Raw genomic sequence first — 24,869 nt, forward strand, 5'->3', positions numbered from 1 at the left:
GTAATTTCTTACAGATTATTATTTCACCAACAGATTTAACTACACCACTAAAAAAACGAAGATTTTATCAGTTGCTAGATTCGGTTTACTCAGAAACCTCCACACCTACTCCTTCCCCGTATGCTACACCAACTCACACCGATATTACTCCTATGGACCCATCTTTTGCCACGCCTCCACGGATAAAATCAGATGATGAAACTTGTAGAAATGGTTATAAACCCATATATTCACCAGTTACCCCAGTAACTCCTGGTACACCAGGAAATACCATGCACTTTGAGGTGAGAAATTTTTGGGATTTCTTTTAAGAGCTCTTTCCCCTCCTTTAACAACTAGTGTGCTGAGAATACAAAAAAAGGTTGTAAGAAACTAAAAATCAGAAAAATTTATTTATATGAATTTAGATGTTTTTATTTTTACTAAAATGAGCATAACTTTCATCTTGTTGATATACACAGTAGACTAAATGTGTGTATCAAATTGATCTTAAAGCAGTCTTATTTGGGAAATGGAAATAAACAGGAAACGATCTAAAACCAAAGTCTGTGTATTTTTCATTTTGTTTTCATTTCTATAATTATTATGGATATACTTACGTATTTTTAAATTTTCAATTCTAATTCTTTCTTTATATACAGAATATTTCTTCCCCAGAAAGTTCTCCAGAAATAAAGAGACGCACTTATAGTCAAGAGGTAAGAAGTTAACTTAAAAAGGGTGAATTGGTAGTTTTTTTCCTATTACATTGCTTTCCTTAAATTACTGGTAAATTTTGAAATAAACAGTCCCAAGATGTGATTATTTGTATAATTTTTTTTTTTTAATTTGTAAACAGGGATATGACAGATCTTCAACCATGTTAACATTGGGGCCTTTTAGAAATTCCAATTTAACTGAACTGGGTCTGCAAGAAATAAAGACTATCGGTTATACGAGCCCTAGGAGTAGGACTGAAGTCAACAGGCAGTGCCCTGGAGAAAAGGAACCTGTGTCAGACCTTCAGCTAGGACTTGATGCAGTTGAGCCAACTGCCCTACATAAAACCCTGGAAACGCCTGCACATGACAGGGCTGAGCCCAACAGCCAACTGGACTCGACTCACTCTGGACGGGGCACAATATATTCTTCCTGGGTAAAGAGCCCTGACAGAACAGGAGTTAACTTCTCAGTGAACTCCAACTTGAGGGACCTGACACCCTCGCATCAGTTGGAGGTTGGAGGAGGCTTCCGAATAAGTGAGTCAAAGTGCCTGATGCAGGATGATACTAGAGGCATGTTTATGGAAACAACTGTGTTTTGTACTTCCGAAGATGGGCTTGTATCTGGTTTCGGACGGACTGTTAATGACAATTTGATCGACGGGAGTTGCACACCCCAGAATCCACCACAAAAGAAAAAGGTTACAAATTTAACAATTTATAGTCCTTTTAATAGTTTTTTTTCATACTACTACTGAGGGGAATTAGTAGGTAGATGTATTATGTAAGGCATTCTTAATTTAGTTATTAAAGTTACACTTTTAATATTTTTAAACCTTTTGTAAATGCTGGCTTAATTAGAAAATGTTTACAGAAAAGTAAAAAAATTCTAGTAATATGGGAAATCCTTGTAAGCAGCATGGTTTCAGAAAAATCTCAAGATTATTTATTTCACCAAATGAGTATTTTTTAAAACTAGGCACTCCCCAACCAAAAACACAGACTTGAATAACATTTGTGTTATTACGTTTATTGTACATTGAGCAAGCACCCTTGTATAGAGGAAATGCCTCTTTCCTCATCTATAATATCTACAGTATTTAGGTCATGGATGTAAGAGTGTTTTTATTTTGCTAATAGTTAATGTATTAAATATTAAGTTAGTTCCCTGATTTCCCATTATTTGGTTGGCAGACATACTGAGATAATTAGAATGCCTTATTTCAAAAGAAACTATAGCACTTATTTTGTTAGTAGGCTTATTGCTTTGCAAGTCCAAGAATTTTCGTGATGTGTGCTTTTAATTTTTATAACAGAGTCCAGTTGGCAACTTTGTGGGAAGCAATGTAGTATAGTGGAAAGAGCACGGGCTTTCAAGTAAGACCTAGGTTCGAATCCCGGCTCCAACACTCACCAGCTGTGTGACCTTGAGTGAGTGAGTTACTCAATTTCCTCATCTATAAAATGGGGATGATAATATACCTATTTCATAGGGTTGTTGTGAGGATAAATGAGATAATGTATGTAAATCATCTAAGTACAATGCCTGGAATATAGTAGGCATTTGATAATTATTAATTATTTGCTCAGAATCAATTAAAATAATTTTCTTAATGTAAATATAGTAATTCTCTTTAGACAAAAAAGAATGCATTGGTTCTTACATAAAAAACAAGAATAAAAGATTTGCTTTTTCTTATCTTTCTTGCTTAAGGTTTCTCTATTAGAATACCGTAAGAGACAACGTGAAGCTAGGAAAAGTGGCTCTAAGACAGAGAACTTTCCACTCATTAGTGTATCACCCCATGCAAGTGGAAGCTTGAGCAACAATGGTGATGGCTGTGCCAGCAGTAATGAGAATGGGGAGCAGGTGGAACACACTGCTAGCCTACCTTTACCAGCACCAGCTACAGTTTATAATGCCACTTCTGAAGAAACTAGCAATAACTGCCCTGTTAAGGATGCTACTGCCAGTGAGAAGAATGAACCAGAAGTTCAATGGTAAGCCCATTCTGAAGTATGCTACTCTGGAAGAAAAACAAGCTTTTGTTCAAGTATTCTTCCTATTTGTTGTTCTCCCAAGGCTAAGCTGATTCTCTCTGCTAATAGGATTTTAAGCCAGCTGTGTATGGCCTGTGTTGTTAAGTGTCGATTGTATTTATTCCTTGGTAATTTATTCATACTTTACACACAAATATTCTCTCCAAAGAATTTTTATCAGAGTCAACAGTTCTGCAGACTTCCTTTATAACCCCTACCAGTTACCTTGAAAGAACAACCAGGGTTAGTGCTTCTTCAGAAGGAATAGGAGCAGCTGCATATAGGATGGATCTTGGCAAATGGCAGGCGGCCACACTCACTTTGCTCCTTGGTCCCCTTTCCACCTGAAAGCATGCAATCCTGATAGCAGTTTGTTAGGGGCATGTTTTGGTACCTTTGGTAACCTGAAGTGACATTCTCAATGTTAATATATTATCTTCAACTCCTTGCCTTCTTTTTACCAATAAATTGCTGGAGACAAAGGAATTGAGTCCTTCAAATAAGGATAATAATCTCAGTTCTGGGAGCAGTCAGCAAAATAAGAGAAGATTAACTTTTTTTTTTTTTTTTTTTGAGTTGGAGTCTTGCTCTGTCGCCCAGTCTGGAGTACAGTGGTGCAATCTTGCTCACTGCAAGCTCCATCTCCCGGGTTCAAGCGATTCTCCTGCCTCAGCTTCCCGAGTAGCACCCGCCACCACGCCTGGCTAATTTTTTTGTATTTTTAGTAGAGATGGGGTTTCACCATGCTGGCCAGGCTGGTCTCAGACTCCTGACCTCGTAATCTGCCCACCTTGGCCTCCCAAAGTGCTGGGATTACAGGCGTGAGCCACTGTGCCCTGCCAAGGTTAACTATTTTCAAAGGTTAACACCAAAGCATTTTCCCAGTAGATCAAAAGCCTTGGTCTGACAGTACATGTTGACTATGAAGCGACAATGTAACTAGCAGTAGTTTCTTTCAATAGAGAATAATGTGATTTTTCTCTGAAAGGACTGCCTCAACTTCAGTGGAACAAGTCAGAGAAAGGAGTTATCAGAGAGCTTTACTTCTCAGTGATCACCGAAAAGATAAAGATAGTGGTAAGTGAGCTCGTTCCTTCACCAGAAAGGGGAGTCAGTTAATCACTCTGCATCCTCGTTCTTTGCAGCTCTAATGTTCTCTTTGGGTCTGCTCTGCTTCATCTCTAGGGGGAGAATCACCATGTGTCTCATGTTCACCGAGTCATGTTCAGTCTTCACCTTCATCTCATTCAAATCACATACCCCAGTTGCAAGCTAAGGGCCCAGTCCCTTCTTTCAGTGAACTTATGGAAGGTCAGTAAGCAGATGACCGATAATGTTATTCTTTAACACATTTTAAAATCGGACAAGAGAGCCTTTATAAAAAGTTGGTTTGGATAGTAGAATGTATGTTGCTTTGTGGCGTTAAAACAGTGTTTATTGTGTAATTTTATACTTACTATACGTTTCTTCTGCTTTATAGACCCTGATCCTGAAAATCCAGAACCCACAACTACAAATGAATGTCCATCCCCAGATACTTCTCAAAATACTTGTAAAAGTCCTTCAAAAATGAGCAAGGTAATAACATTAACCTTTCGATGGGTTCCAAAGGACTTTAGGTTGAGTGCAGAAAAGCTGATGGTTATAATATGCAGTGTTTTTCTGCTGTATCAATTATCAATTTGTGACTTCTGGACACTTTTCCTGTCAGAAATACTCAATTGTGTTTACTACTTCGTTTGTTCTTACTGAACATGTGATGGATAACTCTGACCAAACATTCGCTTACATTTTCTTCAAATGTTCCACCTCTATTCTAGTGGTGCCTAGGAAATTCATAGCCAATTATCTAAAAACAAAAGGTCATTTTATCATTTAAAAGGAATGACATCTTCATCCTGGTTCATGAAGATGTAATAATCTAGTATGGCATGTAAATCATTGGAAACTGAAGACAAGAAATCTGAGATTTATCTATTTTTGATGATTGACATTTAAACAGTCTTATACTTGATTTATATCTGAACAGTGTATAAGGAAAATGAAAAGGTATTAAAAATCAAAATGGTTTGAGGGAGCAAGTTCATTTACCCAAATCAATTTATCCTTGGGTATGGAAATTTCAATTATAAAATTGAAACTTGCTATTGGAGTTCTTTCAGAGTAATGCTCAAAAACAGGTTTCATTGCTTAGGGGTAAAAAGGCAGAGTAAAGTTAAAGAAAATTATTTCCTCAACTTGTCTTCAATAAAAATTAACCCAGAGAATTCACTTTAAGCTCACTCTCAGAACTTTTTGAACAACTGAAAAATACTGGCCTTTTAACATCCCAAGCCTCCATAATTGACGTATCCAGGATGTTATTTCCTGCCCCCCATTAAAATTAATATTTAGGTAGTATTAAATACCAACAAGAATAAACCTCAAGGTACACAAAATGTTCCTTAAATGTATATAATTTGTTTTCTCTTCATAGCCTGGTTCACCTGGATCTGTAATTCCTGCTCAAGCACACGGGAAAATACTCACAAAACCAGATCCCCAATGGGACTCCACGGTTAGTGCATCCGAAGCTGAAAACGGTGTTCACCTAAAAACAGAGCTCCAACAGAAACAGCTATCAAGTAACAGCCAAGCACTTTCAAAGAATCATCCTCCTCAGACACACGTTCGTAATTCATCTGAGCAACTTTCACAAAAGCTGCCTTCTGCACCAACAAAGTTGCACTGTCCTCCATCACCTCACCTAGAAAATCCTCCAAAGTCATCCACGCCTCACACACCTGTACAGCTTGGTTATCTTTCACCAAAGCCTCCTTCACAGCAGTTAGGATCTCCCTACAGGCCTCATCATTCACAGTCACCTCAAGTTGGAACACCTCAGCGAGAGCCTCAAAGAAACTTTTATCCAGCAGCACAGAACCTTCAAGCCAATACTCAGCAGGCAACTTCTGGAACATTATTTACACAGACACCCTCAGGACAATCTTCAGCAACATACAGTCAGTTTAACCAACAAAGTCTGAACAGCACGGCACCACCCCCTCCACCTCCTCCACCTCCTTCTTCGTCTTACTATCAAAACCAGCAGCCCTCTGCAAACTTTCAGAATTATAATCAGCTCAAAGGTAGTCTTTCTCAACAAACTGTGTTTACATCAGGACCAAATCAAGCACTTCCTGGCACCACAAGCCAGCAAACAGTTCCGGGACACCACGTGACTCCAGGGCATTTTTTGCCCTCTCAGAACCCTACCATTCACCATCAAACTGCTGCTGCCGTAGTCCCCCCTCCTCCACCACCACCACCTGCTCCAGGACCGCACCTTGTACAACAGCCGAATTCCCATCAGCAACACTCTGTAGCACATGTAGTAGGGCCTGTTCATGCGGTCACCCCAGGGTCGCATATTCATTCTCAAACTGCTGGACACCACTTACCCCCACCCCCACCCCCTCCTGCCCCTCATCACCATCCACCACCCCATCCTTCCACAGGACTCCAAGGTCTACAAGCACAACACCAGCATGTTGTAAATTCAGCACCCCCACCACCCCCTCCGCCTCCACCTTCCAGTGTTTTGGCTTCTGGGCATCATACCACATCAGCTCAAGCCTTACACCACCCACCTCATCAAGGACCTCCACTTTTTCCTTCGAGTGCACATCCAGCTGTACCACCGTATCCCTCACAAGCTACACATCATACCACTTTGGGACCGGGACCCCAGCACCAGCCTTCTGGAACAGGGCCACATTGTCCATTACCTGTCACAGGTCCTCATCTCCAGCCCCAAGGACCAAACAGTATTCCAACACCTACTGCTTCAGGGTTCTGTCCTCATCCTGGCTCTGTGGCCCTGCCACATGGGGTTCAAGGACCTCAGCAGGCATCTCCAGTGCCTGGACAGATTCCAATTCACAGAGCACAGGTGCCACCAACATTTCAAAACAATTACCATGGGTCAGGGTGGCATTAAAATGGACTCCAAAAACATTTTTTTAAATGTTCTGTAAGATAAACTGTATATTTCATATGTACCTGTTAAGGTACTTTTTAAAGCTTGTACATGAACCTTTGTATAAAAAACACCAGTGCTCTTTCGTTGTATTTTTCTCATTTTTGCTTTTTAAAATTCCTTTAAAAAATGTGCTGTTAAGCCAGTATTAGGGTATCTTTATTTTGTAAGTGAACATTCCAGCTGTTTTTTCTGGCAGATCTGATGCTGATTTGATGCTGTATGATCTTTAAATTTTATTTTTGCAGTTAAATTCATTTAGTGAATGTTCTATTATTTTATACATACACATTAAGTACTCAGCTAAGTAACGGCACTACGAGGATTTTCTTTTTTTTTTTTTCTTTCTGTCAGCAGCAGTTCTGTGAATGCATCTTAGGTATAAAAATGCAATACAGATTTTTATATTTTGGTGTGGACATGGCTCATTTTGTTTTACCAGTTATTTGCAAGCAAAATGTAATTTAATGTATAGATGATTTCTAATGTCTCCTGACAAACTGTAAATACTGCATTTCTTTTGCGTATATAATTGCTTACAGCTTTTCTCATTTGATATATAGCATTGTACATATGACAAGTCTTTTGCAAAACTGTGTGATCTTTGTGAAAGTAGTACAGTATATGACCTTTAATTTCTTTTTTATTTTAAATATACTGTCACATTGAAGCACTGGTTGGGCATTTTAATTCATGTTAATAAATCACAATTATGTCTGTCAGTTTTACCAAATTGTCCTGTACAACTTCTAAGATCGGGATCTGTGTGTTTCTACAGAAGTTCTAGTTTTCAAATATAGATTGTAAGGAGCTTTCAATTTTCTTTAGCGACTACTACCTCAGCAACAGGAGGCAGCAAGGGGCTGTTCCTGTGATGGTTTCTGTTTGCATTTTTGCAGGAGCCATAGGAAACTACTGAAATGATTGTGCTGGGTAAATTAAGGATCTGGCATTATACAAAATGAAGTCAGACCACTAATGCATTACAGTAGTTCTTGAATACAAGGTACAACAACTGTTTGTTTGAAAATATCAGTAGTTTGCCCAAAACAGGAAAATTTGTCTTGGGTGTACAAAACTAAAGAAAAAAGGCATTATGCCTAGATCTCTCAGTGAAATGAAAATGACCTCTTAAGTGAATGTTTTTATTGCTAAAATATAAAATGCTAGTTATAATCTTCGAAAAATTAAAATTTCCCAGCCTGTGTCTTCTACCTCTGAGGAGGATTCAGTAAGTACATCCAATAGTAATGATACTGTTTATCAACACATTTTTCATCATCCAATTACCTGACATAATTTGGCACAGGATACAAATTCTGTGCATCAGAGAAAGTAAACACTAAAATGAATGACCTCATTCAGTCATGTTGTTACACTTTGAATTTCTATTTCCTTTTGAAAATTAGCTAATGATGATGGTACATTAATGCAGCTCACTTAGGGCTCAATCCTAATCACAGCTTCAAATATTAGAAGAACATAGGCCAAGTTTGCCATCCTCAATTTGTCCAACGAAATTCTACTTATGGTATTAGTAAAGAAACATTTGTCTGAGAAGAAATGGTTTTACATCATCTATCCTGATAGTTTCAAACAAACTGAATAAAGGTAACTAGCATGTGAAATAAAAATATTCTTCTTAAAAGGTCTGTCCTTCTAAGCATTTTAAATTCTTCACTGGCTTGAAATGTGCCTACTACAGAAATATGCATACAGAAGCTTTTGTGTGAACTGCAGAATCTTACACATTTTGATTCCCTGATGAAGTATATACTCTAAAATACGGTCTTCTACCAAAATTTCATTCAAGTTATTTAAAAGGGGGAGAAAAAAGGATAATTTAGGAAATAACCCGAACTACGGATAGAAACTGAAGTTCTCTACTCCAATGGAAAGTTTCCTTACTTTATCCTGGTAACTAGTTATGTATGGTCCAGGTATGGGAAGAAGCAAATTAGTAAATTGGTTTTCACCTAAGAAGTTGATGACTCTGAAGATCTTATATCCACCTTTTCTCTGCCTTTGGGCAGTTCTGTCTTCCAAAAATTTCTAGATAGCCAGCTCCTGTATCTACTATAAACACATATGTGATCCACTGCTTGTCATTTTCCATGAAGATTTCACATGGACTACAGAAAGGAAAAGACAGGAATTTCAACTGAAGTCAGAGAGCGGTTATAGTGTTTAGCATAACCAGTGGTTCTCATTTAGTTTTTGTGCATTCTTTATCAATAAGCCGCCAAGAATCTGATAAAGCCGTATTATGCCTAATACAAATGTATATTCCTTCTAGAACAACTGTTTCTGTATTATAAACTAGTTAGGCTGTTTTATCATAAGGGACACACCTGTAAAAATTCATAATCTAGTTTATTTTCCAACACGAGCAAAAACTGCATTAGACAAATTTCATTCAAGTATACTATCACCCTGATAAAAATCCTTTTACACTTAGGGAAGATATAAATTGTGCTCTACGGTTCTTGTAAGGATGTTTCTTATAGGAATCACGGATAGTATCACCATTCTACAGCCACTATCTATCACAGAATTTACATGGAAACCTACAGCCTCATTAGAAAAACTTAGCATGCAAATTTCATAAAGAAATGAATGAATGATCCATTCTACCTCACAGTGGTGATGTGATATAATGGTAATTCCTAAGAGGGTTATGTGTCTTGTTTCCTAACAGCAAATGCTGTTTTGTTTTAAATTTGCAATGATCAAACAAATGCAGTTAGTATGTTTTTGGTGAACCATGGGTGAAAAGGGATCACTGAAATTCTAGAGAATCAATCTATACTGTAGCTTTTCTCCTAAATCCCTTCTGCCCTTAAAAAACAATAAATGATTTCCTTATAATAAGCCTTAATGCATGTTCTACAACTACATCTGCTGCAACAGGAATGCTGGTTATTTAGTTTTAGTGACACTACTCTGATAGCAAATGCTCATTGATTCTATCATTTATAGGGCAATGACCAAGGCAATGTCTGGAAAAAAAAAACAAAACACTTTAATTTTTAAGACAACTGCAAGCACCTCAAACAATGGATTATTGTTACAACACTTGTTAGCTTTTCACAATCTAGTTATTGCAAAGGCATATGGATAAATGTTAATGGACAAAGTCAAAAACGAGGCACCTTAATGAATGTAAAATTTAAAATAAAAAGACATTCAATCCACTGACTTCTAAAAGAGGCTAAATATACCTCTATATATTACATTCTAAAATTGTATTGCCTACTATGGTTTGTGTCCTGGAGTCTACAATTAATTTTAAGGAAATGGATAAACAAAACTGTGTGCAACCTGCAAAGGGAAAATCATTTTCTCAACTTCATTTCATGGAAAGACAATGAAAAAGCTAGTAAAATTTGTTGTAGCCACACGTAAAGCTACCTATGGAATGAATGTGATCACTGTTATCTTTGAGCTGTGAGAAGTATTCTGCCCACTGCACTGCAAATTGTATATACCATACCTTGTGTTCTAGACAAGCATGATCATGCTTTTCCAAAAATATATTTTTTCATTCCACACAATTAACACGTTTCTCCAGTTTAATCTATGTAGAGCTTAACTTACAGCGCCCAGAGGAGGCAACATGACATGGTACTGAGCCATCACATTTTTAAAGGGAAATTGCTCTTCTTCTTTAAAAGTACTTTTAAAAATATGCAAAATTACAAATGGGACTGCTAATTTATAACGCATATTTTAGAATGAGAAGCGTCTCTTCTTCCTTTAAAGTGCCATATAGAGAATGACATCTTACAACCCAGAGCCACTTTGTTTAAAATCCAATGTGAAAAGACTTATGGAATGAAAAGTTTGCACAACTCCTTGGAGCAGTTAAAGTCCGCTACATGCAACATAGGCTACAAAGCACTCAAGACTTGGTAGCTTTTCTGAAGTTTGAGTCCCCCTCCCATATTTAATGGAAAGTAACATTTACAGGGTGCATTTACATACACTATAATACAGGAATGGTGTCCCTTTGCCAGAAGATAAAATTGTACATTTCCTTGCTATTTCTTGGTTCCAACTTGATAATTTCTTAAGATTGTAAATTATATAGTACTCAGCTAAAATATTTCTTCATAAATAGTTACAAAACCTGCCAAAACACAAAGGGGAAAGTATTTTTCATTCAAAAAAATGACATTTGAATGTCACACAACACAAGAAACAATGCTTAGAGACATGTTATTGTTTCCAGAAGAAAATGGTCAGTAAACTACTTAGCTGAAGACAAAAGACTACCCTTCCCCAGGATCACAGTGCACAAAAAGCAAAATGTCAAACAACAGTACCTCAAAGCAAAATAAAGGTCTGAGGATGAAGCCAGCTCACTTGTAATCCTGTTAAAGAATGAGAGTCACCGTTTAGGTCCAATGTACTGGGAACATTTGCTAGCTCAGAATGCAATATTGGTAGAATTTGCTAAGAATTCAACCAAGGATGCCGAAGGCATTCGCCAGCTGAGGCTCGTTTTTCTGGAACCATTTCTAACATCGGGATCAGGAAATCTGTAAACTGTGCAGCATCTTCATGGGGCCAGCCATACTTTTCCACAAGTACATCAAAGAGGCTCCAGGGCTTCAGCTTGGTGATGTGTCGCAGTTCTCCTACAGGGGAAAAAAACAGGCCAATGTCAAGAAAGCTCCAAATTTGCATTCCCCATTGTTGGTCCAGTCAGGTTCTTTTCAATGAAGCGGACAACCACCTGCTCAACACTTACACAGCAACAACAAAGAACACCAGCTTTTCCCCACTAAGCAATAATCATTACATGTACATATGACCAAGGCATATTTCAAGTAAGCCTGGTGGATCTAAATAGAGGTTAATTAATAGTTCATTCACATTAGTTCTAAGTTTCTTTAAGTAAGTGGAGTGGGCTCAGTTTGTCCAGTGTTTTTTTTTTTTTTTGAGACGGAGTCTCGCTCTATCGCCCAGGCTGGAGTGCAGTGGCGCAATCTCAGCTCACCGCAAGCTCCGCCTCCCGGGTTCACGCCACTCTCCTGCCTCAGCCTCTCTGAGTAGCTGGGACTACAGGCGCCCGCTACCAGGCCCGGCTAATTTTTGGTATTTTTAGTAGAGATGGGGTTTCACCGTGGTCTCGATCTCCTCACCTCGGGATCCGCCCGCTTCGGCCTCCCAAAGTGCTGGGATTACAAGCGTGAGCCACCGCGCCCGGCCTTGCCCAGAGTGTTTTCTTTTCCAAAGGCTGAAGCAAGCACTCTCATTTCAACCTGGGATCTTTCATAAAATTTGCAAACTTGAGGCCAACCCAAATCAAACACCATTCATGTGTACGCATTTGTTGTAAGATCTAAGATCCTAGGACATTAATTTGTAAACCTTGAAGTTATACTTCACAAACTGTGCTAGCTGCAGTATGAAAAGTGTGCGTTAACAGGCAGCTTTGGTCGACATAACAGAACAACTAACAAGATAGTAAATGGCCCACGAGCTGTAATGGTCATTTCATAAGAGAATAAAAGGTTATTTTTAAGTCAAAACTGCAAAAAAGGGCTGGGGGCAGCGGCTCACACCTGCAATCCTAGTCGTTTGGGAGGTTGAGGCAGGAGGATCCCTTAAGCCCATGAGTTTCAGACCAGCCTGGTCTCTACTTAAAAAGACCAGACCCTGTCTCTACTTAAAAAGAAAAAAAGTAGCTGGGCACGGTGGTACATCCCAGCTACTCAGGAGGCTGAGGGAGGAGCATTGCTTGAGTCCAGGAGGTGAAGGCTGCAGTGAGTCAAGGTCATGCCACTGCACTCCATCCTGGGAGAGAGCGAGCGAAACCCTGTCTCCCCATAACCCTTTTCAAAAAGGCAATAAACTGTCAAAAGCTCCAGATAATTTCACTGTGAATAACTCGTTTTCTCTGCCTGTTTGAAGTTTTCACAGGACACCCCACCCCTGCCCATAGACCTCCTTAGGTGCTCCTCAGTGCATCCTGAGCAGCTTCTGCAGAGGAAACACTCCCCTGTGCCCACACCTCAGAGCAGCCAGGTCTCGGTGGGGAGAGAAAGGCATTCAAGCACCTGGAGGGCACACTTCATGCAAGGGCTGACTTCTCTCCCCTTTCAACTGCTATAATTTAAACAAGGTAATTTTTTTCCTGAGATGCATCAATAGATAATCAGTGCTCTGCTCACAAAGATGTTCTCAGGAGGCTTGTTCTGTTTCACCCATTTATTCAAGTCAATTTGGAAAAGCCCTCCCCTTTAAAAACATAATGAAAAGAAAAGAACATTACAGAAAAGTATAAGAACAGAAGGGTAAGAAGTAGCCTACAATCCTACTCACAACGGCTCTTCTTTTGTGTCTATTGTGAAGAGTGTTCTTACACACTAGTATGTCTACATAGTTGCAATCATGCTGTGCACAGGGTTCTGTATAAAGAATCTTTTAAGAGGGCTGCTTGCTAAAGGGGCTGGGATGTAAAATAAGCTTCTGTTTCCAATATGAGGACTGGAGATAGAGTGAAGCATTGCATCCAGACTAGACATCAGGTCTGTGTCGATGAAGAAATGAACCTGCAATATTAGAGGCAGGAAGGGATCTCCTGTTGAAGGAAACACAGTCTCCATAAAAACAAAGTCTGAGCAGAGACTGCAGGTTTATCCCTCTAAGCCTGAAATTCCGGCTCTAGGAATCAAGCCCAAGGAGATAAACCCTGGTTGCACCACCCCAAATTCATGCCTAATATATGCTGGCACAAAAATTATATGTACTCGCAAAATTACGAAGAGCCAATAATAGTAAAATGGTGGTTAAAAGAAAACCAAAGTAGATTCACTTAATAGTATTTAATATTACTTAACAACATGGGAGAAGATCATGGTACAACATTAGGCAGTAAAAGAACAGTCAAACTATGTCCTACAGATAATCACAAGATTATTAAAATGCTCATTAAGATGGAAATCAAGTGAATCAAAACACCAGCTTTTGTTAGTAGGTTATTTCAATTTCCACATTTTCTGTAATATGACTATACTGATTTAGACTATTGATCTCACCACAGCAAGTTAAAGCAAACTAAGAAAGCTCACACATGACTAAACCAAGTTCTCTGGGAAGGGGAGCGAACTTTTATGACATTTATCTATTCTATCTCAGAATAAATACTCTCCAGGTTTGCAAATAAAGGTAACTACAGAGAAGCACTGTGTGCTGAGAATAGTAAAGGAACCTAGTTCTGAGGGGCCAGGTGTTAAACTAAGATCCATCAACAAGGCATCTTTTTAAGTACAATCTTCCATGAAAAGATAAGCTTTACCACTATAAATGCTTAACAGCTGCATAGTAACAGTGAGCAAAACAATATAATACTGAAAGGCCATGAGAAACTATTCATCCATAACTAGGCATACTATAAACCGGTAAAAATATTTGAAAGGAACAGCATAAAATATCTAACTACTTTTAACAAGGTAAAGACTGTGCAAAGAAGCAGTCTATAAACAACAGTATATGCAGGACAGTCCTAAACACCTACGGTCCTGAGCACAGAGCAGCACTGCAATATAACAAAACACTGAACCGCCTCTAAAAAAAAAAAAAAAAAAAAAAGTGTGGACTTTTTTTGTGGAAAAACTTTATAATGCAAAGGAAAATCAACTCATCCAGATGCTATAATGATTATGTGTACAAACCCTTAAGCTCAGTATAAGAAGTAACCTTTCCCTGGAAATAGTTGATAAGGTCACTTAAACACAAAGCCCAAGCCCCCAACTCTGTATCTATTGCTAGGAAACACAACAAGAGTGGGCTCACTGGATGAGTCAGGGTCTCGAGTCCATGAGCCAGCTCCAGCCCTGCAGATGATGCCCAAGAAATGTAGCCACCTCCATCACTTAGAATGATAATTAAGAATAAGAGGGGAACGCATATTTTCAAAACACATTTTCACCATTTGCTCTTACTATAAAAGTAGCACCCTAACAAGTTAAAGAAATGTCATCGGCCGGGCGTGGTGGCTCATGACTGTAATCCCAGCGCTTTAGGAGGCCAAGGCAGGAAGATCACCTAAGGTCAGGAGTTCGAGACCAACCTGGCCAACATGGTGAAACCTGATCTCTAATAAATACAAAAATTAGCCAGGCGTGGTGGTGCACGCCTGTAATCCCAGCTACTCGGGAGGCTGAGGCACAAGAATCGTTTGAACCCAGGAGGCGGAGGTTGCAATGAGCTGAGATAGCACCACTGCACTCTAGCCTAGGCAACAGAGTAAGACTCTGTCTCAAAAAAAGGAAAAAAGAAAATATATGAAGATGTAAAAAATTAAAAAGGAGAGAGAAAAGAAAATATATGAAGATGTGTTTCACTGAAACCAGCTTTGCAAATAACTAGACAACTGTGACAATTTTAATTTCTTAAAGCTCCATTTCTAGCCTGTCCTCCTTAAAGAATGTGGAATATCACTTCACCCTTCCTGTGACTATCAGCTGTCAATCTCAGTATCAACTGACACACACACAGGCAAACATAAGCCTGGCGGCCAACTGTGCTGTTCCCCAAGAGCCCCTCAGGCTTCTGAATTTGCTCTAAGAAACAGCTTGAAAGAGCCAAGGAAAACCAACAGGAAGCAGGCTCTGAGGAAGGGTTCCTCCTGCAGAGTAAAGGCTTTGTGACAGCAACTGTATTGGCCAGTCCTGGACTTGCAGAGTCCTTCTAAGGAAATAGGGAAGTTCTATTATACTTCTCTTGAATCTTAAAGTGGTTTGTGAAGGAAAATACATTATTTTATCCATGAAATTGTCATATTCCAGAATTAAATAAAGAAACCCACGAGGTTCCATACTACATGTGGGAGGACTCTAAAGGCAAATCCTGGACTATATTTACATGAACACTGGTAATTACAAAGCAAACCGTAATATAAAACTGATGAGCATCAATTGTGTACACGTAGAAAGTTAACCTACCAAGAAATACCAATACAAAGGAAGAGACAATGAAGAGATTTGAATGAATTCTTACACAAGGAGACAACCACATGTAGGTAAATATTGGAGTTTAAAATGTGTATAAACCCTACCTCACATCCCATACAAAAATCAACTCAAAATAGATCATACGCCTCAGAGCTAAAACTAAACAATTCCTAGAAAAGTGAATCTTCATGACCTTGAAGTAGACAATGATTACATGTGACATCAAAAGCACAAATTGTAAAATGTATATAAACTGGACTTCATCAAAATTTAAAAATTTATACTTAAACTTTCACATGTGTATTCAAGAGAAACAGAAACATCTGCCCACACAAACTTGTACATTAATGATCATAGTGGCATCATTAATAATAGCCAAAAAGTGGGGGAAAACCAAATCCCCATCATCTGATGGAGGGATAAACAAGAGGAGTGGCAGTGACAACGCCCAGCCTGTGTAGTTGTCAAATGCCCACGAAAGAGCTTTGCACTTTACAGCATCAAAAGAATCTGTTGCTTTTTAGGTATTTAGGAGATAATTTTAAAACACTGTGACAAGTTCAGCTCAGACACTAAATATTAAAAATACAGAATACAGTATGTCTTTTTAAAACTCAGCTCCTGGGTTTTAGCCCTCAGTTCTCATTCTCTTGATGTTGTCCCTGACTCAGGAGAATGTGGATTTTATGCTGCTGCATAGAAGCTTCTTGCTTTTGAAATTTTCAATTGTATTTAAGGTCTGTAGTCTGACACACACACACACACACGCGCGCGCGCGCGCATGCACGTGCACACATGCACGCACACAATCACTCTCTTTTATCCCAACACACTCGATGCTCTCATCTAGAGACCAGTTTTTTTTTTTTTTTTAAGTAAACTGTCTCATTTGATAATCCCATTATCCACGCAGCAGTTTTTACTAAAATATGCCTGCTGAATGGTAAGAAAAATTCTTGGTGACCAGCCCAGTGAGGTCTGCTCCTGGCTGCACTGTTTTTCCCACCATGATCTGAGGGCTGGAAAGCTTCTGGGGACCACCCACTTCTTGAAGACAGGACAGGGAAAAAATTCATAGACGTGCTGATTTCTATTGGCCTACCTATCAACACACTAGTTTCTTAATGCTTTTTGGTGGCTCATGTCCAGCAAATTAACCTTAAGAGGGTGAGAGCTGTAATTACATTCCCTGACCAAAAATACAGCTCAATTTTTAACTTTCTGGCCAAGGAATGATTCAAACTAGTAATGATCATGACTTCTTAAATTATACACAAGAAGAGGAGACAGACGAGCTGCATTTGATGTTCAACTTTAACACACAGACCCCACTCTTCTCTGGCCGCGTGGCAGGGATGAAAATCTGCCTCTGACCTGGAGGAGAAAGAGGGGGAAAACCTCCTGGGAAGGCACTCTCCAGCAGTAACTGCTTTCAAAAGTGATATGGCATATCAACAGCTGTTTTAAATTTTGTTCTTTATCAGTTCTAGCACAAAGTATTCTAGGCATTTTAGGAAAAAAATTTTAATGGATACTTTTAAGATTCCATTATTTCCAAAATTATGGAAATTATGGAATTTCCCCTATATTACTTATGGGAACATGCCAAAACACATCTTTCACACAGCAAGCCATTCCCCTCATCCTAAGAGACACGGTGAAATTTATTTCCATAACGGGCCCTAATTCCTCATAATGTTATCCTGTGACTTCTGTAAAAACCCTAAATCCCTTCTGATCTCTACTGCCATTAGAAATAATAATCAGGAAAGAACTGAAGTCCCAATTCCCAGTCATTTCAGGGGATTTCTCACCTAGTCACAAATGGTCTCTTACATCCGAAAAAAGGAAAAAAGAACTCTAGGTACCACAGTAACACCAAGTCAAAATATTTTTGGTCTCTCATTAAGAAGGATGCCAAATGCCTTTTAACTCTGCAGGTTACCTTCAAATAAGCTGCTCAAAAAGAACTCGATCACACAAGTATTAAGTATACGTGGTGATGAGACACATCCACAAGCTGTCTCAGGGAGCAAGGTTGCTGACAGAAAGGCCCAAGTGAAAGCTGCCTTCCAGCCATTTATGGCCACATGCAGGCCCTCTCGCTGAAATGAACCATCACAGGAGTGACAGCCCAAGAGCAGATGCCTGCACCAGCTCCATGCCTGCAGGCCGCTGACAGGCCCCGCCTTCCAACAACTCAGTGACTTCACTTGATCATTCAAGGCCTCTCTTTCTGTCCATCTTTCCTTCCTTCCCCCTGTGCACAGTATGGAGTCCTCAATCCCCTCAAAAGACAGACAATTAACAAAGACAAATAAATGCACAGCCAGGCACAGTGGCTCACACCTGTAATCCCAGCAATTGGGAGGCCGAGGCAGGCGGATCACCGTAGGTCAGGAGTTCCAGACCAGCCTGGCCAACATGGTGAAAACCTGTCTCTACTAAAAATACAAAAACTAGCCGGGCGTGGTGGCAGGTGCCTGTAATCCCGGCTGCTGGTGAAGCTGAGGCAGGAGAATCACTTGAAGCCGGGAGGCGGAGGATACAGTGAGCCGAGATTGTGCCAGTGCACTCCAGCCTGGGTGACAGAGTGAGACTCCATCTCAAAGAAAAAAAAAAAAGACAAATGCAGAGGCAGGTCACTCTAAGTGGCTCTTTGTTGATGACGAAAGGTTCCAATTAAAGGAATAATTTCTTAGTGACTTTGCTGTTGGTCCTCACCGTGCCAGATGACCACAGTGGATAATGAGGGGCTCACAAACCATGGTGTCCGAGCAGGTGCTGTGCCCCATGTCTCTCAGGTCTCTCCTTCCCCTCTAGAGCATCACAAGTCAATCATGCTCTCTCTTTCCATAACAGACCAGACCAGGCCCACCTCCCATCTGACCCACAGCTGGGGGCTCACGGCAAGTCACCTACCAGCCACAGCCCCCCAGGGACCAGGCCATCTCCCCCACCAGCTCTGGAAACATTCTGAAATGTGGGAGGAGGGGCCTGCCTTCAATAAAAAGCACAATTCCCCAAGCCATACTGAATCTCAGGCCACAATAATTCACAGCTTTTCCTTGTTTCTGTTGCCCAGGCTGAAGTATAGTGGCGTCATCCCGGCTCATTGCAACCTCCGCCTCCCAGGTTCAAGCAATTCTCCTGCCTCACCCTCCTGGGTAGCTGGGATTGCAGGCACCCGCCACCACGCCCAGCTGATTTTTACATTTTAGTAGAGAAGGGGTTTTGCCATGTTGGCCGGGCTAGTCTCGAACTTGTGACCTCAAGCAATCCACCCACCTCAGCCTCTGCATGAGCCACTGTGCCCAGCCAAATTATTTTCAAATAACATTTTCTGTAAGTTTCCCAGGGAAACTCAGTTTGTTCTCTCAGTAATATTGCTGCATAGAAGTTCATAAGCTTCCAGTGTTTTCCTGTTCATAGCTTTGCTTTAGCAATAATAACAGCTATGGTTGTGCCCAGTGCTATAAAGGTATCCTCTTATACTTTCTTGTAACAGGCAACCTGAAAGAACCCCTGTTGACAGATGAGGAAACCTAAGTTCACAGATTACCTGATGTGCCATTCTCACAGCAGGTTTAAGCCCCAGCTCCGTTACTAAACACAGTTTAATAGCAAAGCCATTTTCCTGCCCTTGACTCCACTTGGGCCTGTGCTTGCGAGTCTCCAGGTGGGGAGGGGAACTCTGTACCTGGCTAACATGGACTAGACTCAGAGACCAGATTCTCAGAACCAAAAATAATTACTGATTGTCTGATAAATGTTTTTTCCTGACAATACCTGTGATAAGTCTTAAAGGTAATGAGGAAAATAACTACATCTAATTGTATATCTCACAAATTGCCTTCACCAGGTGATCCTATAAAATCTGAGAGGTGTAGTCAATTTGCCCAGAGTAAGTGCAGCAGGAAACCACCATCTTTAGCACAGTCAGTTCTCAAGTCTTGTACACTTAACAGGAAAATGTAATTTAAAGGAAAATATAAGGACTGGTTAGCCAAACCTCACCAAAGTGAGTAATAAAGATTACTACTCCACAAAAATTCCTTATCTCATAGGAAAATAAAAAAATCAATTTGAGGCCAGGAATGGTGGCTCACACCTCTCTAATCCCAGCACTTTGGGAGGCCGAGGTGGGTGGATCACCTAAGGTCAGGAGTTTGAAAACAGCCTAGCCAACATGGTAAAACCCTATCTCTAATAAAAATACAAAAACTTAGCTAGACATGGTGGTGGGCACCTGTAATCCTGGCTACTTGGGAAGCTGAGGCAGGAGAATCGCTTGAACCCAGGGGGTTGGAGGTTGCAGTGAACTGAGATCGCGCCACTGCACTCCAGCCTGAACAACAAGAGCGAAACTCCACCTCAAAAAAAAAAAAAAACAAAAACAATGTGGTTCTCCAAATTTAGCTAAGTAAGGTAGACAGAGCATCTGGGACTTTCAGAAATTTCTAAAAGTCCATGTCCTATTCACATCAACTTTAAAAGTTATTAAGGGCTGTCACATCCAAAAAAAATCTAACCTGAAAAATATGAAGGACCAACTACACTCATCACAAAAAAGTGGGTGCAGTGGCTCATGCCTGTAATCCCAGCACTTTGGAAGGCTAAGGCGGGTGGATCACTTGAGGTCAGGAGTTTGAGACCAGCCTGGCCAACATGGTGAAACTTTGTCTCTACTAAAAATACAAAAAATTTAGCCAGACATGGTGGCTCACCTGTAATCCCAGCTACTTGGGAGGCTGCAGCAGGAGAATTGCTTGAACCTGGGAGGCGCAGGTTGCAGTTAGCTAAAATTGCGCCACTGCACAGCCTGGGCAACAGAGCGAGACTCCATCTCAAAAAAAAAAAGAATATAGCACTTAGGAGGAGTTCTTTTAAAAATATTCCTGGGGCTCTTGGGCGTTTTTATAAATTACTAACTGGGGACTATACTGGGCAAATAAACAGTTGGAAGATCAGTAAGAACTACAACATGAAAATAATCACCTTAATACAGTGTGACATAACACAATGGGAACGTAGGATGTGATTTTTAAGAATGTGAGGTACGCAGCATTTCATAGGCCTACATCCACTACAGAAATAACCCAGGCAGACCAAAAGCAATGTCCCTGGACGTTCCCTAAGTCCAGTCTCTAGGCCACCTCTGTTCTACTACAGAAAGTCCATGAAATGGAAAGGTAAGTCTAGCTGGCTTTTAACAATCACCTAAACTCCTTTTTATAAATATATGAATATACAGATTGGTAACTTGGAGTAAGAAAAGAGAGAAGCGGAGGAGAAAAAAAATGCTGTTAGGAAGGCTGTTCTCTTACAAAATTCTTATTCCAGGTATCAGATGGATCAGGTTTATTTCTTGAGAGCCTTCTTCGGAAGAATTCCCCAGTTGTGAAACTCCAGAACTTTCTCCACTGCCCAATCACGAATGCACAATTTCTCCTTTTGGGAGAAGACTATGCTGAAAATTAGTGTTGCATAAATACCGTTACCTTTTCTGGTGAAAAACTCCTTGGAGTATTTCCCCAACATAGCGTATTTTCGAGGGACTTTCCCCAGAAGTTCAATGATCAATGCTATGTGATCTGCATTGGGAAACATTGCCAGCAAAACAGAAACACACGACAGTTTAATCAGTACACTGCATGCAGACACTACCACCGCCCGCGCAGACAGAAACAGAGCACAACGTGAATGACCAAAAGTACAGGCCTTCCTTGCATTGCTGGATTCAGGATCCAGAGCTGGAGGGCACAGGAGAGGGGCTGGTGAACAGGGTGACCGCAGCACAGGGCTAAATGTGGTCTTCCCTGACCATTTTTCTATCAGCACAGGAATTCCGCTGGGTTGCGTTTCGAATTTAGGAGAAATGCCTTTGTCACCATTAATGCTAAAATCAGCAGCTGCTCTTCAGTTTCTGTCTGCATCGTGGCGCTTTTCAAAAAGAAGAGGTACTACCTCTGCGATTGAAGAATTCCCGAGAATATTTTCCAGATAGAGCAAAGTGCCTTGGAATACTGCCTAGCAGCTCTATGATGTGGGCTATGTGGTCTATGAAGGAGAGAAAAAAAGGATATGGGAATGGGAGGGGCAAAGGGAAGGATGGGATAAAAGAAGAGGGAAAAATTGAAATTAGTAAAAAATCAGAAATAGATTCAAATCAACAATGTCTGCAGCACATCCATGCAGAGGCTTGTGGGAATGGCAGGCCTCAGGCACCACCTGGAGCAGTAACAGTGACTGAGGCCAGCTCACCCCAGGCCACCCCAGCATCGCAAGCAAATAAGCATGGAGATGGTCAGGTTTACAGATGGAATTCAAGCCAGAATTCCTGGGTTTTCAACTCAGCTCCCAAACAGGACAGAGAAATGGGCAGCACATCAATGGTCGAAAGGACCACATAGAAGCTTCAGGTCTGTATCGTCTGTCATCTCTCAGCCAGCTGGGTTCCTGCCCTGGGCAAGGCCAGGAAGAGCCGCTGCTGTAGGGCCCCTGAGGGCTCGCTGGAGTGCTGCCTGTGCCAGGCAGGCTCTGCCCATTCACTGAGACTGAGGGGGCATCAAACTCAAAGGAAAAGCATCTGAATTTGGTGTTTGAAAACCAAAAACATGGCTCTATTTCGGTACAAAAATATAGTACTCTAAAGAAGTTCAGGGCTGGCAGGAGACCTAGACCGAGGTATTCAGCAGGCACCAATACTCACCTTCATCTCTGGAATAGTCTTCCCCAGAATGTGGTTCAAACAAATAATCTCCCGTTGCCAGCTCAAATGCCTAGGATACAACAGACGACATGCTAAGCACTTCAGAGACTGGCCCCCAAGTCAACAGCTTTTTCTCCTTATAGAAGAGACCGCCACTTTATGAAGATCTGAATCAAACAAAATAGCCTCCCGAAAGTGCTCAATACTAATTTTTTTCTTTCTTCCACATTCAAAGAAGTTTCAGAAGTATTTTTACATTTCTAAGGAAAGATACAAGAGCTATGTATTCTCTTCATTTTGCAGGAAGCAAAACCAAAATGTCAGTGAGTCAGCCGCACCTGTGTGCAGGCCTGGCCAGAGCACGGTATGCACTCTATAAATAGTAGAACGAGAGTTCAACCCAGGACTCAACAAGGCCCGTCTGACTCCAGCACCTGCCTCAACCACTATAATAGCCTTGGCCTCTGTATAGCAGACACTGCTGCATCCTTTAGACAAAGACCTTCATGTTTTAGTAACCAAGGACTATTTTCAGCATCTCATCAACTATTTTCATCATCATTTCATTCATTCATTTTTTTTTTTTTTTTTTTTTTTTTTGAGACGGAGTCTCGCTCTGTCGCCCAGGCTGGAGTGCAGTGGCGCAATCTCGGCTCACTGCAAGCTCCGCCTCCTGGGTTCACGCCATTCTCCTGCCTCAGCCTCTCTGACTAGCTGGGACTACAGGCGCCCGCCACCACACCCGGCTAATTTTTTTGTATTTTTAGTAGAGACGGGGTTTCACCGTGGTCTCGATCTCCTGACCTCGTGATCCGCCTGCCTCGGCCTCCCAAAGTGCTGGGATTACAAGCGTGAGCCACCGCGCCCGGCCATTTCATTCATTTCTGATTCAACCAAAGGAAAACCTGGAAACAAGAAAGACCCTCTTTGTCCCCAGGGCCAGAGGAAGCAGATGGTCTTGCAGACCCTTTTGTGGATGTCACGGAGCACTGGCTTCCTGGGTGGCCACTGGCCTCAGCATGCCAACATGTAGGGAAGGCCATTTGTTCCCATTTCCCTTGCTCACAAAAAAACCCTCAAAAACATTAGTTTAAGCTAGTAATAATATACAAAAATGGCAACTGCTACTGCTCTGCTGATCAAAGAGTATGTTTTAAAAGAGAAAAAAAGAATAAACTAAATCCCATTTCTGGTTTTCCTCATAGCTGCTTCTATTCTGAACAGATCTTGCTGTCCCAAAAGGTGCTCAGAGGCCCAATCATTGATGCCTGTGGATCTGTGACTGCCCTCCCCACTCCTGCCCCAAGGAGCCAATACTGGGGAAACTTCACTGCATCAACCTACCTTCTTTTTCTTTCAATGACCACACAGTGCTGGAAAGGCACCTTTAAGGGAAGGCTCACCTGCCTGGGTGAGGGGCCACCTCTCCTAGCACTGTCTTTAACAAACCAAGAGTGGGTACAATCAGCCCAGGACCACATCTTTTCACCTTTTTTTAAAAAAAAGACTGCATGTGAATCAGCTGAAGGAAGGAAGAAGGATGGTGACAAGATGGCTGCCAGCTGCCTGTGCGATAAGCATTAATTTATGAACTCAGGATCCCTGCCCTGAACCTGGCATAGGTCTGAGCAGGACACGGACATGTCACATCTCAGCATGGTGAGCTGGTGGTCCCAGCACTGTGGATGCACGAAGGCACCAGCAGAAAACCCAGGAAAGCCCTCATGTAGGGCCTCTCCTTTCCACCCAATAAACAAAAAAGACAGCTGGGCCAATCCCAGATGAGGGCAGGAAAACCTCGTAATTGGCCCCAAATCCAAGTGGAACAACTAGATTACACACTCAATGGCCAGGAGAGTCCTTCTAGCCTGGGAAACAATCAATTCAGTATCTTATAAGCTAAGAGAAAAATCTGAAAACTCTAGTGGGACAACGAGGACTTGAAAAGCCTGGATCAAGTTCCAAGCTGCTTTTCAACCTCTGCCTTGAGCCCTATGCTAAGTCTTTTAATTAATTTTCAAAACGACTTCAATCTGGTTGCATATATTTCTTTTTCTTTCGTATTTTTTAGAGATGGGACCTCGCTATGTTGTCCAGGCTGGACTCAACCTCTTGGGCTCCAGTGATCCTCTCTCAGCCTCCAGAGAAGCTGGGACTACAGGCGCACTACACGGCGCCCAGCTTTGTACATATTTCTCACTGCCAAAATATGTCAGCTATGTATTCTTTGAAAAAAATGATCATTTTGATTAGCACCCACGTATTCCCAAGAAAACATGTATAGAAGCCAATTAATGAAATAATTTTTTTTTTTTTTTTTTTTTTTGAGACAGAGTCTTGCTCTGTCGCCCAGGCTGGAGTGCAGTGGCGCAATCAATCTCAGCTCACTGCAAGCTCACACCATTCTCCTTGCCTCAGCCTCCTGGGTACCTGGG

The 24,869-nt window shown here is 41.0% G+C and overlaps 2 protein-coding genes across 32 annotated transcripts in view; one reads left to right on the top strand and one right to left on the bottom strand.

Annotated features, from left to right (window-relative positions):
- KMT2E (lysine methyltransferase 2E (inactive)) overlaps positions 1 to 8,409 on the top strand; it is a 100,886-nt gene extending 92,477 nt beyond the window's left edge. For 7 of the 8 annotated variants that reach the window (XM_055283534.2, XM_055283536.2, XM_055283537.2 and 4 more), the window contains 8 exons: positions 34 to 284; positions 642 to 698; positions 839 to 1,402; positions 2,416 to 2,702; positions 3,730 to 3,818; positions 3,927 to 4,052; positions 4,222 to 4,319; positions 5,218 to 8,409. In XM_055283534.2, the coding sequence (XP_055139509.1) occupies positions 34 to 284; positions 642 to 698; positions 839 to 1,402; positions 2,416 to 2,702; positions 3,730 to 3,818; positions 3,927 to 4,052; positions 4,222 to 4,319; positions 5,218 to 6,720 (2,975 nt within the window). In that variant the 3' untranslated portion in view covers positions 6,721 to 8,409. The remainder of the gene's footprint in view (positions 1 to 33; positions 285 to 641; positions 699 to 838; positions 1,403 to 2,415; positions 2,703 to 3,729; positions 3,819 to 3,926; positions 4,053 to 4,221; positions 4,320 to 5,217) is intronic. The other variant, XM_055283538.2, reaches the window with a different exon arrangement.
- Positions 8,410 to 9,757: 1,348 nt separating this feature from the next.
- Positions 9,758 to 24,869, bottom strand: part of SRPK2 (SRSF protein kinase 2) — a 299,803-nt gene continuing 284,691 nt past the window's right edge. For 13 of the 24 annotated variants that reach the window (XM_055283547.1, XM_055283554.2, XM_063641595.1 and 10 more), the window contains 4 exons: positions 22,435 to 22,504; positions 21,690 to 21,782; positions 21,224 to 21,316; positions 9,758 to 11,399 (listed from right to left, as the gene is read on the bottom strand). In XM_055283547.1, coding sequence (XP_055139522.1) covers positions 11,215 to 11,399; positions 21,224 to 21,316; positions 21,690 to 21,782; positions 22,435 to 22,504 — 441 coding nt within the window. In that variant the 3' untranslated portion in view covers positions 9,758 to 11,214. Of the gene's footprint in view, positions 11,400 to 21,049; positions 21,193 to 21,223; positions 21,317 to 21,689; positions 21,783 to 22,434; positions 22,505 to 24,869 lie in introns of all 24 variants that reach the window. The other 11 variants (XM_055283557.1, XM_055283545.1, XM_055283550.1 and 8 more) reach the window with 3 other exon arrangements.

This window comes from Symphalangus syndactylus, chromosome 6, assembly GCF_028878055.3.
Source record: "Symphalangus syndactylus isolate Jambi chromosome 6, NHGRI_mSymSyn1-v2.1_pri, whole genome shotgun sequence".
NCBI classification, from domain to species: Eukaryota; Metazoa; Chordata; class Mammalia; order Primates; family Hylobatidae; genus Symphalangus; species Symphalangus syndactylus.